Raw genomic sequence first — 18,598 nt, forward strand, 5'->3', positions numbered from 1 at the left:
CAAGAGGATGGGGCTGGTCTTTTTTCAGTGGTGCCCAGGGACAGGACAAGAGGAAATGGGCACAAACTCAAATGTAAGAAGTTCCACCTAAACATGAGGAGGAACTTCTTTGCTGTGAGGGTGACAGAGCCCTGGCAGAGGCTGCCCAGGGAGGTGGTGGAGTCTCCTTCTCTGGAGATGTTCAAACCCCACCTGGAGAAGTTCCTATGGGACCTGCTCTGGGTGGCCCTGCTTTGGCAGGGGGTTGGACTGGATGATCTCCAGAGGTCCCTTCCAACCCTGTGGGATTTTGTGGTTCTGTGATTGCCCTGCTCCATCACCAGCAATGGAAAGCTGCTTCTCCTGCAGATGACAGCTTGGTCCCTCTATTGTCATTTTTGGGTTCGAAAGTTCCTCTGCTCTGTTTCATACCTCCTGGAGTCACTGATTATAAAAGAGAAAATCAGATCTCACATTTTGTACTGCAGATAGGGCCTTCAGGCCGGGGTTGGGGGGTGAGGTGGGGAATAAATCCCCAAAAACGTGTATTCCAGTCATCCTTTATAACATTGCTGTGGGCGTTGTTAAGAGCGTGTCTTTTCTGATAGCCACTGTTTGTGTGTTTGAACTTCTTGGGGTTCTTTTTTTGGGGGGGAAAAGGACCAAGAGATGAGCTACACCATCATCAAATCCAAAGAGACAACGATTACGGCAGATGGCTTGAAACCAGGCTCAGCCTACATCTTCCAGATCCGAGCCCGGACAGCTGCTGGCTATGGTGGCTTCAGCCGAAGATTTGAGTTTGAAACCAGCCCAGTGTGTAAGTCTTTTTAATTACTGTCAGCCCGTGTCTCTGGAATGAGTCAGGGGATCCATATCTTTACGGAGAGCTCTTCCTTCTCCTTGCCTCATCCCTCGATTTTTTGGAAACATCAGGGGCATCGTGATGGTGGTCAACTCAGGTGGTGAAGGTGGGAGGAGGTCTTCAGGCTTCAGGAGTGCATAGTGTTCCCTTCTTAGAAAACTCCTGTATTTATGAGAGCTGATGCAAGGGAGGACTTGTGATCAGAAGTGGGGAAGATGTGCACAGCAGGACTTTTTCTTGGCCCCTTACGAATTCGTGAGGTTTTCATTTAATTTCATTTTATTTTTAATGAATCCGATCATCCAGGTCTGGATTGTGGAGCAGATTCTGTGGCAGGGTGAACTCTCCAGGCATGCAGAGGCTCAGCTGCTCTTTCCCCTGCCTTCAGGCACAACGGTGGGGAAACTGCTTTTGTCCCGATTACCAAATTTTTGCAGAGGTATCAAAGATAAACTTCTGTCTCAGAAAATAACGTTCTATCTATTTCAGTTTGCACAACTGTCATCTATTAATTTTTTTTATACCGTTTGCACGGAAGAGAAGTTTTGCCGTGGAAATACTCTGTTTATTCCTGTGGGGAAGAGCTTGTTTTTTCTGTGTTTTCTTTGGAAATTTAAATTCGTCAGTACTTTAATTACTGTTACTCCTTCATTTAAAAGTTATCATCTTTGAGATGATGCTGTTGCCTTTGCAAGGCAAGCTGCCTTTGAAGCTGTAATAGATTTTAAAGGAATCGTACATGGGCAGATGTAGCTGTGGAGCCAGTGATGGAACTAATCCGGTGCAAATTGCATCACGATGCAAACATTAATGCAATAAGAGTGGTCTATTTAATGTATTTCTTATTGTATTAACCATTAATCGTGCCTCATAAGTAGCAACAAAATCATGTTACCCTGAAAATTACTCTGTGTTCTACTAAGGAAATTTCGCTTGCAGTTGGGAAGTTTCTAGATGAGGCTCATTTGAGTCACAGTGTTCTAGACTATTAATAAATTACAGATGAAATTATGCACATTTAATCCAGTGCCATTGGCACCTACAATCCTGGTCCAAAAATAATAGCTCTTCCATAAAGCCCGTCGGGTCAGTGTCTGTGTTAATCAGGATTTGGGGAGGCCATCACCTGGTAATATTTCTGAATGCTTTACACCCCTAGAATAATTTAGTAATACCCACACCCCAGTCTGTTTTAGCATTTGAAAAGCAGAGGAATAAGTATTTTTCTGATACTGAGGAATACCTACTGTTTGGGAGCTGGGAACTCTGTCTCTGTTGGACTTGAGCTCTGGCTGAAGCAGATGTTTAAATGCTTGGTAGGATTGAAATGGCAACATAAGCCTCAGTCTCTTGCAAAACGCAGCTCTGTTTGACATTTAAAACCTTTTAAAAAGCGATTGGGTTGGTTGGTTTATTTTTTTTTCCCCCAAGGCCCTATATAAAGTCAATATTAGTGCCAGGAGTGTTACCAGACTCCTGGAGGGTCTGAAGGCAAGTGTGGATCAAAATCTCACTGCTACATCAGAGTTCAGATCTGAACCTCTTGGTAGAGCCAAAGCAAATCGTGGTGATTCAAGCACAAATTTAAAACCTTTCGGTGACTATTGCAGGAATTAAAAACAGCCTCCAAAAATTGTTTGGCTCAAACGACAGGTTTTGCGTCCAGTTCGCGAGGTTTCTGTAAAGTTAATTTTAATGCATTTGGAGGAAATATGAAACAGCAGCCTGAGAAGTGCAATAGGAGGGAAGCCGTGACTTGTTTTTGACTTTTCTCTGTTTGAAAATTTTGGGGTTTTTTTTTGTTTTGGGTTTTTTGGGTTTTTTTTCCATGCTGCTGCCTGCATGTGCCGTTCTGCAAAGTGCTGTGTTGCAGCCAGGGCTGCGTTTTTCAGCAGGAGTTTTTCATTTGGGTGGAAGCTGTTGTTGGACTTGCTGCTGTCCTCTCCAAATGCCACCCAGCTTGTCTGGCCCTGAAAACTAACCTCCCCAAAAACTGGGTTTCGCCTGGATTGGTGAGCTAATCTGGCTGGTTGGCTGGGCAGGAGTGGGGAGGTGTCACCAAAATGAGGAGGGCTAATCCAGGTCCCCTGCTGCCTTTAAATAGCAGCAAGGTCCCAGCTTGGCTTCTGAATTCAGGCTTTTCAGCTGCCATAGATCATAGCAGGATTGATCTCATTTCCCTGTCCCTCGAGCTGTGCAAAAAAAAAACCACCAGTCACAGCTTAACGTTCTCCTTTAAATGTTTTTCTTTTTAATTATTTTGTCGAGAAAGCAATAAAACATCATCTTAAGGAGCCTCCGTAAATTCGTGAGGCTAATAAAATTTCGGGATGTATGGCGTGGGTTTGGAGCAGTTAACATTAAATATTTAATGCATGGCAGCCAACCCCTCTGAAATCACTTAGGTTGCTGTATCGTGTCCGTGCCGCTCGCCGTTGAGCCCCAAAGAGCTCCTGTACAAAGAGCTGCTTGAAACCCATTGCAGAATGATGTTTAATGCTGTATTTTTTTGCCTTTCTCTCCCTTCTTTTCTTCTTCTCTCCCTTCTTTTCTTCTTCTCTCCCTTCTTTTCTTCTTCTCTCCCTTCTTTTCTTCTTCTCTCCCTTCTTTTCTTCTTCTCTCCCTTCTTTTCTTCTTCTCTCCCTTCTTTTCTTCTTCTCTCCCTTCTTTTCTTCTTCTCTCCCTTCTTTTCTTCTTCTCTCCCTTCTTTTCTTCTTCTCTCCCTTCTTTTCTTCTTCTCTCCCTTCTTTTCTTCTTCTCTCCCTTCTTTTCTTCTTCTCTCCCTTCTTTTCTTCTTCTCTCCTCTATTAATATGGGCCTACATTCAATTATTTTATAGCCTCCCTAAAGTTAATCCTGTGCTAAGGACCCTTTTTTACTTCAATCATTTACTTAAAGACTTCTTTGGTGTGCAATGGGTTCATTCTGCTCCCCAGGGTGGGTGAAGCTTCGTCCCGGGCTGGCACAAGGGGAGGATATAATGAGGTCTTTTCCCCACACAGCAGCAGAGTCCCAGCTGGTTTTTTTGGGGGGGAGGAAGCCAGATTTGTACCCTGGGGTGGGTAAATCTCTGCAGTTCAATAAGCTGGTGGTGGATGGGGCAGGGTGAGAAGGCTTCATTTTCTGCTCGAGGAATCCCATGTGCAAACCCCAGGGGAGAGATGGGTTCCTTCCCCTGCAGTGCAAAGTAGATAAACAAGAGAAAACATGATAAAACAAGAGAAACATTTCCATTTTAGAGGCTGCAGGAGCTTCCTTACCTGCTCTCACTTAACCTGTGGCAAAACCCAGCTCCTGAGCAGCTTTCCTGACCTTTCTGATGGCACCTTTATCACAGGGCTCCTCTCCTGCCTTTGGGCAGGAGGGCTCTTTATTAGGTGTGGGCTGGGAGAGTTTGGATTTTTAGCTGATAAAAAGGCCAATTGGTGCTAATTGTGTCTTAGCAAATTGCTGGTTTACAGAGGGTACCTCCTGACCATGGGATACAGATGCCACACGGAGTTAGTTTTTAATTATTTAGAGCTTCTTTGAAGTGCAGGGAATGCTGTTTTATCCCGGAGATTTTGCTTACATCTCCTGACAGTGACGTTCCCTAAATGTTCTCTCTACAAATGGGAACCTGTTGAGTTTTCATCTCTTACCTCTGTGATTTCTAACGCAGCAAACCCAGGAGGACAGACTTGAGTTTGCCAACTCAAAGGCTGCGTTCTGCAGCATTTTGGTTTCTGAACTCAGCGATGAGATGCGATATTTTGGGGGGGTTTTGGCTTGGTTTTGCCTGTGGTTTTGGTTTCTTTCCACCCGTTTCCTTTCCAAACTCGAGACAGACAACAAAGGGGGGGAAAACACAAACCGTAAAAGAAGAAACGAACAGGTAAGACGTGAAACCTCGCTGGTGTGAGTCACTAGAAAGACTCGTGTGGGTGCTGACTGTTGTTTTAACCTTAATCTCATTTTCTGTTTCTCATCTCAGCAGTAGCTGCATCCAGCGACCAGAGCCAGATCCCTATAATTGTTGTGTCTGTAACAGTGGGAGTCATTCTGCTGGCTGTTGTTATCGGTTTCCTGCTCAGCGGAAGGTAAGAGAAGAAGCTGGCTCTTTATACTTCTCCAACTTCTCTAATAACTTTTATCTGAGCGGCTGATGAGCGCGGTTTAGGGGAGAGCAGCGTGTGAAGGAAGCTGTGGAGGGCTGGAAAACAGCACAAGGGTGGGCTGATGGGTTTAGACAGGCAAGAATGGCAAGGGCTCACTTGCAAATGTAGTTCACTTCCCAGTGATTTTCATCTCTGTACAGGCTGGCCCCCATTATTCAACTTGATTCATGCAGGAGTGGTTTCACATTCCTTCAAAAATAAGCAGAAGAGGTAAAATATCCATACGTTCACACTCAGAGCTTTGCTCACAGAGAAAACTTGACTTGCAAAGAGAAAGAGGAGAAACCCAGCCAACCGCCCCCCCAAGTTTTGGTCAGGTCTGAATTCCATTTTTCAGGTGTAGGACACTAATGTGCTCCCCACGGGCTGGTAAATGATGATACAGAGAGGGAGTCTCCACCATGGGGGGAGACACTCAACTTCAGACCATCAAGTGACCCCATTGACTTCTCATGTGCTTAAACATAGGCAAGTGATGAAAGCCTGGGCTATACCATCTTTGACAGCTCCAGTGGAAGCTGATGGGACGTATTGGGGAACAAGGGATTGCGGTACCGGTGGAAAATCTGGGTGGTATCAGGATCAATTAGTACTGGAGCACTAAATTGGTGCACCAGCCAGCACACAAGGCACTTTATTTTTCATGTAGTACGTGTGTATTAGTACATTTTTTTTTAATGGCAGTAGTCAAATGGTGCAATGCCCTTCATGCAAAGCAACTTGAGGTGCACCTATTGACAAGGCTGAATTTGTTTTCAGTGGGGAGGACTTTGTAGAGTAGGGTTGATGGTTGGACTCGATGATCCCAAGGGTCTCTTCCAACCTGAACGATTCTGTGATTCTATGATTTATGCTTCTAATCAAACCCTCAGCCCACTGTTGCTTTCGTGACACAGTTCTGTCTTAAGCTGGGGTCTGGCAAGGTGGCTGTGAATGACAGGATATTGTAAGTGTTAAAAAGTACTTGCAGAAGAACTGTTGCTGATCCTGAACATACTGGCTGAGGGTCTTATTTCCCAGAGGAGGGAGGGTAGATGACTCTGCCAAGGCAGCACGGTGAAATCCAGCCAGGCTGAGCGAGATCCATCCCCAGGCATAAGGCATCCATGGAAGGACACAGTTATTTCCTGTCTTAAAAGGTAAGTGTGCTGCCAGACTCATCTCCACTCAAGGTCAGAGACTGACAGGCTCTTTCAGCTCAGCCATTCGAGCTCCTGTCATCTGCTTTGAGTGACTTGTTGGGCTTGAAAATGGGCAGGTAAATGCTCCTGTCTGCAGGAGAAGCACGCAGCATTCACCCATGGGGGGTGAATGGCTACGGGCCATTCACACCAGGGGCTGCAGGAGAGCTGTAGCCAAAAAGACTTGGCTCTGAACACTGTAGGCAGGAATTCAAGTCTCTCCTTAAAGGCTGGAGGTTTTGAGTCAAATCCCTTCTCGAGCAGAGCAGGGGGAGGTGGACCTTGGCTACCATGGGGTGTAGCCTGGCCACCTCTGCAAGGAGTGGTCTGTGGGGATACGTTGCAGGTGGAGGGACATAGAGCCCTGTGTGGCCATAAGGAGTCCCAGCTGGGGGGAAACCAGCAGCTTTTGCTCTTCCCAGAGATGCTGGTGGGTGCTTGGGATCCCTCTGGGGAGGACATGCCCTTGCAGGTCTCCTTTTTGCTCCTACCCTCCCTGTTCTGAGCAGGCGGCTGCCCCCTTTGGGGAGGATGTGCCCTTGCAGGTCTCCTTTTTGCTGCTGCCCTCCCTGTTCTGAGCAGGCGATTGCAAAGCCTCAGCAGTTATCATTCCTTGTCTTTCTGTCTGTTGCCCTGATGGGCTTTCCAGGATGTGCTTTCCCTCTGGGGAGGACATGCCCTTGCAGGTCTCCTTTTTGCTCCTACCCTCCCTGTTCTGAGCAGGCGGCTGCAAAGCCTGAGCAGTTTGTCAGCAATTCCTTGTCTTTCTGTCCGTTGCCCTGATGGGCTTTCCAGGATGTGCTTCCTCTTGGCTCTTTAGCTCTTGGCATGTTTATAAAAGCCCCTGTCTCCTTTGGCTAGAGTTTCATTGCCACATCTCCTGCTGCCTTAATCTCCTACCTTGTGCTTACACCTCTCTCTGTGGACCCCAGGGCAGATGCACGTTCCTGGGAGCATCTCCATGGTGCCACACTGGACGTATGGGATGGGGCAGGCACATGGAGCTGAGCTCTTGGTCCATTCTTACCTTTTCAACCCTTCCCTGAAACTGGGAGGACGCCAGTCCCTCAGCTGGAGGTGGTGGAGAAAGCTTCCAGAGCCAACGATGGTCCAGCGTTAGAAAATGAGCTTCAAAACCACAGAGCATCTTGGCCACTTCGAGTTCCTATGAATATTAAAGCCCATCTAGTGCGTTGCGTGACTCCTGAGAGCAGAAAAATAAACCCCAGAATCCCAGAAAGCTGACAGCAAATGTGAAATTAAACAAAGCAAAGCACAAAAAAAAATGGCTCATGTTTGGAAGAAGCTGAAACGTGTCGCTCGCGCTGCTGTGCCTTGGAGAAAGCAAAACAAAAAAAAATTGGTTCATGTTTGGAAGAAGCAGAGACAAACGTGTCGCTCGCGCTGCTGTGCCTTGGATATGATGTCGAGAGGATCCGTGGAGTGACTCTCCTGCTGTGACACTGTGGGGATGATAAACGTGTTCCAAGCCATGGGATAATCCCTTTCTGAAGCCGTTAACCTGTTTCTGGCAGACACTTTCCTCTCTCTTTGGAGTGGTTACGTTGTTCCAGTGCCTGGTTTCGGGGACTTAGGTTTCCTTTCCTGCTTCTTTCCTGTACCTGCTTTTAGAAAAACAGACATTTTGAACTCCAGGAGCTGCTCCAGCTGGAATCACCACTGCTTTCCACCCCGAGCAAGCTGTGCAAAGCCCAGCCTCTGTCTTTTTACTAACGTGGAAGAGCCTGCAGCAAAGCTCAGGAGAAAAACCCTCTTGCTCTGCAGCACTGAGGATGGAGCCTGGGGAGCTCCTGCAAACAGGCTCCTCTTCCTGCTGCTCCCCAGGAGTTCCTGGGCACCTCAGAATTTGGATATTCCTCCCTAGGATGCTGTATGGCATCTCTTTGCCCCCCAAGTGCCAGGCTGAAGCGAGCTGGGGTTTGAGCTCAGCCCTGCAGTGAGATGGGGACATCCTCCTGCTCTCAGCAGCTCAGAAAGTAGTTTCCCAGCTGTAGGACTCAGGATTTTGCTGGGCTTTTTATTTTCTGCCAGGTCCCCGGAGGCAGAAGTTTCCACACCTCTTCCCCTTTGTTTTGTTTTGTTTTTTTGTTGTTTTTTTTTCTCGCTTTCAAGTATCTCTGTGGTTTTCTCGTGTCTTTTGGAGGGATGTAAGTAACAGCTTGGCATTTCGAGTTGGCAGCTGGCCCTAAACCAAAGGTCAGATGAGCAGCAGGCAGGGTGGCATTTCCACATGCCAGCGTCCATCTGTGGAAATGTGCTTTGTGTCTGAAGCTGGAGGAATTTGGGAATTTGAAACTGAACGTGCTTTGCCCCTAAACAATTAAGCTGCGTTTCCGAGCTGATTGACTTGTAGATGCTCCAGAAAACTCTTCCTCTAAATAATGGGTCCTCTGACCAAGGTCGTAAATGCCGAGTGAAATAGCTGATCACTTTTTTTTTTTTTTTTTTAAGTTATCCTGCTCTTGGCATCAAGGACGTATTAATAATATAACTATCAGGATTACAAATCAAAGAGATTCACTAAATCAGACCGTAGTTGTCTCATCAAAAAAAAAAAAAAGAGAAGTGGATTGAAAATCTATTATTAAACCGGCTACAAGCATTGAATTAAAGAACATGGGGTTGTTATTGTCTTTGTTGTGTTAGGATTATGTGCTCATCTCGGAAGTGAAGTGCATTTTACAGGTGGAGCAAGGCTATAAATGTTGCTTTCCTGGCAGTACGTGAATTAGATGCCACTTGGCATCGTTGTTGCTGGTTGAAGTAAATGTAAATTTTGCTTTCCTAGAATTAGATGCCTCTTGGCATCGTTGTTGCTGGTTGAAGTAAATATATTAAGCCAAAAATCCTTGCAGACTTTCATTTTACAGTCTGTGTTGGATGGTGCCAATCACAAAGATCTTCGTGCTCCATCGTGCGAGGAGCAATGAGGCTCCACGGTCATCGTCGTGGTGGGATTAGCCCCTTTTTTCCTACAAACTGAGGTGGAAGCCAAGTTTGCATCAGCCTGGAAAGGACACCCGCTGCTCCAGAGCAGTCCTCCCTCTTTTCCCTGTCAAACCAAGCCCTGTTTGCAACACTGATGGGGTCTTAGGTTGTGTGTTAAGAGACTTCTGTCCCTCTGGTCCCCTGGGCATTTGGGCTCTGTAGAGCTGAGCAAAGCCATGGGCTTTCACAGAGTATAATGGGGGTGCTATTAGGTCCATGCTGTGCATGTTTGCAAAAGCTGCTCCAAATAACCAAGAAGTGTCCTGTGTATCTGCATTTAATAGCTAGCTACCCATTATGGATGACCTTTCCATCTCAAGTGATCTTCCAAAGAACCGGAGGGAGCTTTTTATAGAACTTATTTCAAAAAAAAAAAATAAATAGATTGGAAGCAACAAAAAACCCTGCCCCTTTGCCCTGTGTCATACCTATATAGAAAGTCTCTTTCTGGCAGGGAACTAGCCTTCCAAAGACAAAGCAAAGACAAATCTTGCCACCTGGGTATTGGCAATTAGAGGCTTCTGCACCAGAGTATCCATCCTTGACCTTAGCTGATTTAGACTTTTAAATATCAGCCCCCGCGGTGGCAGAGAGCTACTTTCTGGACACAAATATGTGCATCTTGTTAAAAAGTGACTTTCAGGGAGTAGAGAGGCTGAAAGGATTGTGGTGTATATCCTGGGTCCTGAGCCAGTGTTTGCAGCCTTCCGTGATGTGGAAGGTCAAAATGGATGAATTTTTCCACAACCTGCCCCCCCTCCCCCATTCTATTTTCCAAAATGTGTTAGGGCTTAAAATAGTTCACTTTTTTGATATTTCCATAGGAAACGGGAGACAGTTTGCAGACAATGTTGTTCATAGAGAAAATTTTTCCACCGTGAGTCACAACTTTTGTTAGCTGTGACTTTTTAAAGGATTTTTTTTATCTCTACATTCTTGCCTGCTCTTCCTTCTTCCTACAGGACGTTGTCTGCCCTGATTTATAGTCACTTTATGATGCTGCCAAATATTCCCTGCGATCCAGTTGACGAGAGGAAGGGGTTTGTTGGAGAAGTCATTGCTCTGCCAAGTCACAATTCCCATCCACCAAGAGCGGGCAGGGTATGGTCCTGCTTCTCTTCAGGTCAAGGTTCTTGCTGCCTCCGTCAATCCTATTTTCCAAAATGTGTCAGGGCTTAAAATAGTTCACTTTTTTGATATTTCCATAGGAAACGGGAGACAGTTTGCAGACAATGTTGTTCATAGAGAAAATTTTTCCACCGTGAGTCACAACTTTTGTTAGCTGTGACTTTTTAAAGGATTTTTTTTATCTCTACATTCTTGCCTGCTCTTCCTTCTTCCTACAGGACGTTGTCTGCCCTGATTTATAGTCACTTTATGATGCTGCCTGCTGCCAAATATTCCCTGCGATCAAGAGGACGAGAGGAAGGGGTTTGTTGGAGAAGTCATTGCTCTGCCAAGTCACAATTCCCATCCACCAAGAGCGGGCAGGGTATGGTCCTGCTTCTCTTCAGGTCAAGGTTCTTGCTGCCTCCGTCACGTTAACAGCCTCTTTCCTCTCTGATGGTACATTTATCCCAGAGAGGAAAAGCAAAGTGCTCCAGTGCACCCTTCTGCAGAGGGTGATGCCTTCCCAGGGCTGGTGAGGAGATCTGCTGCCTGGAGTCCCCAATCCCTAGCATCCTGCCTAGATCAGCTTGGGACATTTGGCTGCTCCGACGCCTTTTTTCTATTTTATTCTAAGCACTTTCATACTTCTGTGCTCACAGACGGAGCTCTGCAGGCGAGTCTTGAGCTGCTGCAGTTTCAAGGAGGGTTTAGGGACCGAGGCTAATCTGTCTTCAGATGACTTTGGCCCAGACAAGAGGTGAGAGTTGACCGAATCTGTAATTAAGCTCCAAGCCCACGAGGCGTTGCCCTGGAAAGCATCATTTCTGAGTTATTCTGGCAGAGCCAGGGAGGACCATCATGAGCAGATGAGCAGCTGGTGAAGGCTTTGTCTGAGCAGGGGAAATGTGGGGCAGTGCCACGAGCTTCCCACCTTCATTCAGGTGATGCATTTGATGGCACTGTGCAACTCCCGTTTCCACTTCGAGAAGGGAGCTGGGTTGCCCTTCAAGCTGAAAGTGGAGCTCGACTTCAGTGGGAGCAGCTCCAGGCTCCTGCTGAGCACTGGGGAAAGCTCATGGGTACACAGTGCTTTCAAGTGAGGTGTTACAGGTAATTAGTGACAGAACAAGAGGGAATGGCTTCAAGCTCCAACAGGGTAGGTTTAGACTAAACATTAGGAAAGAATTTTTCACTGAAAGAGTGGTCGGGCATTGGAACAGGCTGCCCAGGGAGGGGGTGGAGTCACCATCCCTGGCTGTGTTTAAGGGCCGTTTAGATGCAGTGCTGAGGGACATGGTGTAGGGGAGGACTTTGTAGAGTAGGGTAGATGGTTGGACTCGATGATCCCAAGGGTCTCTTCCAACCTGAATGATTCTATGATTCTACAGTGTCTTCTCTTGACTGTGGGGTGGGTGGAGGAAGAAGAAAGTCAGATTGTTGTCCCTCTGCGCATCTGAATATGTGGATGCCTTCCTTTGGATGCTAGAAATAGGAAGCATGACCTCTCCTGGGGGCATGGTGTTTTGCAGCACTTGGCCTTTTACCTAGAAAAAAGGCTGCCTTTCTTAGGCTTTCTTAGTACTTTAGGGCTTAGACATAGCAAAGGATGATGCCAGAGGTCTTTCCAAGTTCCTTTCCCTGGAAGTGTTGCTCTCCTTCCCCATAGTGGTTGCACGGCTGTTGTCTGCTTGGGCTTCTGCATTCTCAGCTGTTCTCCCAACAGTGCAGAGAATCATAGAATGGTCTAGGTTGGAAGGGACCTTCAAGATCATCTAGTCCAACCATCAACCTAACTCTGACAAAAAAGCCCCATCACTAAACCATGTCTCTGAGCACTATGTCAGCCCTTCTTTTGAACACCTCCAGGGATGGTGCCTCAACCCCTTCCCTGGGCAGCCCATTCCAAGGCTTGATAAGCCTTTCCGTGTCAAAATTTTTCCTAATGACTTGTGAACTAGATATAGCTCAGCAGGAAGAGGAGGTGACTCCTTAAAACATTCATATAGTTCTGGGCCTAGTCCTTCCAAGCAGCTCAAGGTGTGCAGTGCAGCTCCTCTGATGTTTGAAGCACCACGTTGACTCACGAGGTGCTAGCTGTAGTGCTGGCCTCCTGACCTGGAGATGCAGGAAGCAATCATTGCCATCACTCAAGGCTGCATGAAGGATTAGAAAAATCTTTCCCAGGCACCCTCAAGTATTTCAGTCTCTTAATTGCAAGCCTCCGAAGAACATCCCATTAGAGCAGCTTATTAAAAGCAACAAATGAGGCTTTCATTTATCATGACTCCCAAGTCTTCATCTTACAACTCTTAAAAGCCGCAGCTATATACGGCAGAGCCTCTCTGAGATTTATCTAGCCACTAGAAATGGAGCTTAATTCCAAAATGCTCTCCAGATCATCTGCAGACATGTGGTGAATTAATTACGTTGATTGCAGGCACAGTTGTTGGGGCCCATCACATATATATACATTTCATTAACAAAAGCATGCAGTCCAGGCTTTGAAACGATGCCAAGGGTGTTGATAAGCCCTCCTTAGCACAGGTTTATTAAAGTTTTGGCTCTCTGGCCAAGTTGAGTTTGCAAACCACGTAGGCATTGTGGGGGTCACCTTTGCTAGAACTGGAGGAGCGTCAGCTTTGTGTGCCTGAGATAACTTGAAAGTGGTAGAATTGATCTAGCCAAGAAGGGGGACAGTGCCAGCAGGCCATGGAGGTCCAAGAGATGCCACTGCAGCTCCAGGTTCCTCTGCGTTGTCTCTGCCCATCTGCAGCCCTTTTCCTTGAAGCCAGGGCTCAAAGCAGAAGTCACACCTTGTTTCAAGCCAGCTTGACTTTTCGGAGACACTGCTGCCTCGGCACCTCCTTATTTCCCAGCAAAGGAGCTTTAACACTGCAGGTGTTTCTTCAATATCCTTCACTGTTGGGTTGAGGTGGCATCTGTTGACCTGCAGCAGACTGGAGGGGCTCCTGACCACCCGCTGAAGTCAGGGGCAGCCCCCACAAGCTCTCCCCACAGCCTGCTGGTTGATTCAGTGAGGCTGGAGGAGATTTTGCAGATAATTTTGATGTGGACAGTGCTTGGTTTGACTCTGACTGCTCCCTGATACAGGTCATCTTTCTGGAACCCCCAGAGAGGCCAGGGCATATTTCATTGAGTGGCAATCTCTTCTCTTGCCACATCATTAGATCTTGTCTGGAAAGGGTTTGCTTTCAGCTCCTCTGTTTCTAGACCTCAAAAGCCCCGTGTGAAGCCAGGGGAGGGGAACTCCAACAGGGTAGGTTTAGACTAAACATTAGGAAAGAATTTTTCACTGAAAGAGTGGTCGGGCATTGGAACAGGCTGCCCAGGGAGGGGGTGGAGTCACCATCCCTGGCTGTGTTTAAGGGCCGTTTAGATGCAGTGCTGAGGGACATGGTGTAGGGGAGGACTTTGTAGAGTAGGGTAGATGGTTGGACTCGATGATCCCAAGGGTCTCTTCCAACCTGAATGATTCTATGATTCTACAGTGTCTTCTCTTGACTGTGGGGTGGGTGGAGGAAGAAGAAAGTCAGATTGTTGTCCCTCTGCGCATCTGAATATGTGGATGCCTTCCTTTGGATGCTAGAAATAGGAAGCATGACCTCTCCTGGGGGCATGGTGTTTTGCAGCACTTGGCCTTTTACCTAGAAAAAAGGCTGCCTTTCTTAGGCTTTCTTAGTACTTTAGGGCTTAGACATAGCAAAGGATGATGCCAGAGGTCTTTCCAAGTTCCTTTCCCTGGAAGTGTTGCTCTCCTTCCCCATAGTGGTTGCACGGCTGTTGTCTGCTTGGGCTTCTGCATTCTCAGCTGTTCTCCCAACAGTGCAGAGAATCATAGAATGGTCTAGGTTGGAAGGGACCTTCAAGATCATCTAGTCCAACCATCAACCTAACTCTGACAAAAAAGCCCCATCACTAAACCATGTCTCTGAGCACTATGTCAGCCCTTCTTTTGAACACCTCCAGGGATGGTGCCTCAACCCCTTCCCTGGGCAGCCCATTCCAAGGCTTGATAAGCCTTTCCGTGTCAAAATTTTTCCTAATATCCAACCTGAACCTCCCTTGGTTGACGTGTGAGCTAGATATAGCTCAGCAGGAAGAGGAGGCGACTCCTTAAAACATTCATATAGTTCTGGGCCTAGTCCTTCCAAGCAGCTCAAGGTGTGCAGTGCAGCTCCTCTGATGTTTGAAGCACCACGTTGACTCACGAGGTGCTAGCTGTAGTGCTGGCCTCCTGACCTGGAGATGCAGGAAGCAATCATTGCCATCACTCAAGGCTGCATGAAGGATTAGAAAAATCTTTCCCAGGCACCCTCAAGTATTTCAGTCTCTTAATTGCAAGCCTCCGAAGAACATCCCATTAGAGCAGCTTATTAAAAGCAACAAATGAGGCTTTCATTTATCATGACTCCCAAGTCTTCATCTTACAACTCTTAAAAGCCGCAGCTATATACGGCAGAGCCTCTCTGAGATTTATCTAGCCACTAGAAATGGAGCTTAATTCCAAAATGCTCTCCAGATCATCTGCAGACATGTGGTGAATTAATTACGTTGATTGCAGGCACAGTTGTTGGGGCCCATCACATATATATACATTTCATTAACAAAAGCATGCAGTCCAGGCTTTGAAACGATGCCAAGGGTGTTGATAAGCCCTCCTTAGCACAGGTTTATTAAAGTTTTGGCTCTCTGGCCAAGTTGAGTTTGCAAACCACGTAGGCATTGTGGGGGTCACCTTTGCTAGAACTGGAGGAGCGTCAGCTTTGTGTGCCTGAGATAACTTGAAAGTGGTAGAATTGATCTAGCCAAGAAGGGGGACAGTGCCAGCAGGCCATGGAGGTCCAAGAGATGCCACTGCAGCTCCAGGTTCCTCTGCGTTGTCTCTGCCCATCTGCAGCCCTTTTCCTTCTAGCCAGGGCTCAAAGCAGAAGTCACACCTTGTTTCAAGCCAGCTTGACTTTTCGGAGACACTGCTGCCTCGGCACCTCCTTATTTCCCAGCAAAGGAGCTTTAACACTGCAGGTGTTTCTTCAATATCCTTCACCGTTGGGTTGAGGTGGCATCTGTTGACCTGCAGCAGACTGGAGGGGCTCCTGACCACCCGCTGAAGTCAGGGGCAGCCCCCACAAGCTCTCCCCACAGCCTGCTGGTTGATTCAGTGAGGCTGGAGGAGATTTTGCAGATAATTTTGATGTGGACAGTGCTTGGTTTGACTCTGACTGCTCCCTGATACAGGTCATCTTTCTGGAACCCCCAGAGAGGCCAGGGCATATTTCATTGAGTGGCAATCTCTTCTCTTGCCACATCATTAGATCTTGTCTGGAAAGGGTTTGCTTTCAGCTCCTCTGTTTCTAGACCTCAAAAGCCCCGTGTGAAGCCAGGGGAGGGGAAACCCTGCCCCTCCTGGAAACCATCAGCACCCAAAGGCCATGGCCACGGGGGCCCAGCAGGTTTGCTGGAGCTTAACCTCCAGTTTAATTTGCCTGGGGATTTTTATATTATGAAGTTTATTTGTCAAATCAAGAAATTTTCCTCCATCCTGACTCTTCAGGCCAAGTTGTCCATTCATTTCCTCTAAGCTCCAAGCCCTCCTGAGACTGGAGAGTGGTTTTTGTTGTCTGCTAATCCAGTTTGAGTTTGTTTCCAAGAGCTTTAGCTTTCCCCTAATGTGGCACCTCGGAGGATGTTGACTCCAACAAACAACAAACTATTTTCATTTGAGGGAAGTGGTGGCTTTTTGGGGTGGTTTCAAAAGCCTTGACTTTGCTTGCTGATGGGTGGTGGGAAGGTCTGGTGGCAACGACTGTTAGAAAATGCCTGGGGGAAGAGGGCCTCCTGGCTAAAATGTAAGCTAAGTGATCTTCTGGGGATGTACCAGTTCCCTGCACTCAAATCTTGTGAGGTGGCTTTTTGGGGTGGTTTCGAAAGCCTTGACTTTGCTTGCTGATGGGTGTGGGAAGATCTGGTGGCAACGACTGTTAGAAAATGCCTGATGGCTTTTTGGGGTGGTTTCAAAAGCCTTGACTTTGCTTGCTGATGGGTGGTGGGAAGGTCTGGTGGCAACGACTGTTAGAAAATGCCTGGGGGAAGAGGGCCTCCTGGCTAAAATGTAAGCTAAGTGATCTTCTGGGGATGTACCAGTTCCCTGCACTCAAATCTTGTGAGGTTAAACCCGGAAAATGGCAAATTTGACTCAAAATATATAATGCTTGGGTTCCCTTTGTTTGCTTTTGGGTTCTGGACCTCCGGTGTTAACTGGGATCAATGGAGAGGTTTAGTGGAGGCTGAGCTGCTTCCATATTGGTGTGGCTGTACAACCTGGGGCATTATGAAAATACAAAATATTGAAAATACAAAATATTGTCAGTTATAGTAAAATAATATTGGCATCACTCTTTAGAAAGTGTTAGCAAGTTGTTTTGCTGATGCAAAGGGGGCTTAGAGAGACATTCTTCACCAGTTCTAATTGAAGTAAGCACATAATCCAGTATATAATTCCTTAAATCATTGCATGCCTGAAGTTATTTTGCATCGTAATTTAAGAATGTTAATTTTGGCTAAATAGGCTTCTTTAACGTGCTCAAGGCGTTGTGAGTTATACTTTATAAAAATCTGATGGACGCAGTTTGTTTTCAAGAATGGTTTTCAGGGAGACCCAGGAGGGGCTGTGTGAGTTGAGTACGTGCCCCAGGGTCAGGAAAAGCAGGACTCGCGTTCATCCAGTGCTTTTTGGGTTGGGTTGGGTTGGTTTTCTTTTTTTTTTCCAAGGAAGTTGTAACTGTGCTGCACGCACACTTGTGGAAAAAGTCACTTTCCCTGCTCCAAGGCAGGTGCTTAAGTTTAAGCACATGGGTGGCCCCATTAATCCTAAAAGGTGGTCCTCAAGTATGGGAAGCACATGGTTAATTGCTTTGCAGGACCAGGATCTCTACGCTCTCCCCAGGGTGTTTTTCCCCAGCTGAAATTCCCCAATTTCATAGCACGTGCCATGAGGGTCTTGCAGCCCTCGGTGTTAAGGTCCGAATAATAATCGCAATAACGAGGAAGAAGTGCATATAAAAAATGTTGTGAATGTATTTGCACCTTGCCAGGGCGGTGGGATTATTCCTTATCCTGGGCCTTTTTTGTTTGCTTTTCAGTTGCTGCGATCATGGCTGTGGGTGGGCTTCTTCTCTGCGTGCTGTTGCCTATCCGAGCCTCACATGGTCAGTGTTCCCCACCCATGCTGGCTCCTCTATTTCGTGTCCTCCTTCCATGTTTTCTGTGCACAGTCTGCCTCTCCCCTCCCTTTCTTGTACCGGCCTGGAAATCGCTTCCTCATCTGACCCCTGCAACCCAGCTTGTCTATCCCAAAAACTGGACATAGTGTGACCCGAGGCTGAGTGGGTTCTCCAGGAAGAGCAGGGGTCCCAGGGGGAAAAATAAAAGATGCTGTGATCGGTCCAAACGCCGCCCCAGCCATAATAAAACATCATGTGTGCTGGACGCTTCATCATCCCCTACTTCTTGTCACCCAAGGTGGGGCTGGGGGTGGCAATTTGTCCCCCAGAAGGGTGGTGAGGAGCAGGCAGGAGTGGCAAGGTATTGAAGTGGCATGTCACCTGCATGTCAGCCTGTGTGACATTGACACACGTGTCAACGCGTGACGTACAGGGCAACGACGCGGTGCCGTTTGCCGACGATATGTTCCAGCGGCGTTGGACATATCTCTGGGGGCATCGAGACCTGCGTGTCCGTGCTGCATGCTTCCCCTGGTCTGCCACCACCTGGGCTGCCTCACCAGTTTCTGACCTCTTTGCCTTGACTAATCAAAGGGAGGGTGATTTGAATTTCCGGTGGTTTGACTGGATGCAAGTTGAGCTGCTTCCCTACGAAGGGAATGTGTTTCAGATTGCTGAATTGGCTGTGATCTGTGCAGAGATCTTCCTAAGCCTCCTAGGAGACTCATGAGATCACCATCCCCATCAGATAGCTGCCTGAGGCCATAGGAGTGCTGAGACATTCCATGGGCGTTGTTCAACTGAGTACCTCTGAGGAGAAAGACCTGGGAGTCCACGAAGGGAACGTCTTTCAGATTGCTGAATTGGCAGTTCTGTGCAGGCTGAGATCTTCCTAAGCCTATTAGGAGACTCATGAGATCACCATCCCCATCAGATAGCTGCCTGAGGCCATAGGAGTGCTGAGACATTCCATGGGCGTTGTTCAACTGAGTACCTCTGAGGAGAAAGACCTGGGAGTCCTGGTGGACACCAGGATGCCCATGAGCGAGCAATGGG

At 47.3% G+C, this 18,598-nt stretch overlaps 1 protein-coding gene across 9 annotated transcripts in view; it reads left to right on the top strand.

The window, feature by feature from the left end:
* Window positions 1–18,598, top strand: part of EPHA5 (EPH receptor A5) — a 253,611-nt gene that overhangs the window by 188,294 nt on the left and 46,719 nt on the right. For 4 of the 9 annotated variants that reach the window (XM_014943100.1, XM_014943103.1, XM_014943105.1 and 1 more), the window contains 3 exons: window positions 640–799; window positions 4,818–4,923; window positions 17,462–17,527. In XM_014943100.1, the coding sequence (XP_014798586.1) occupies window positions 640–799; window positions 4,818–4,923; window positions 17,462–17,527 (332 nt within the window). The remainder of the gene's footprint in view (window positions 1–639; window positions 800–4,817; window positions 4,924–17,461; window positions 17,528–18,598) is intronic. The other 5 variants (XM_014943099.1, XM_014943104.1, XM_014943107.1 and 2 more) reach the window with 3 other exon arrangements.

Source organism: Calidris pugnax, unplaced genomic scaffold, assembly GCF_001431845.1.
Source record: "Calidris pugnax isolate Ruff unplaced genomic scaffold, ASM143184v1 scaffold16, whole genome shotgun sequence".
In the NCBI taxonomy this organism is placed as follows: domain Eukaryota; kingdom Metazoa; phylum Chordata; class Aves; order Charadriiformes; family Scolopacidae; genus Calidris; species Calidris pugnax.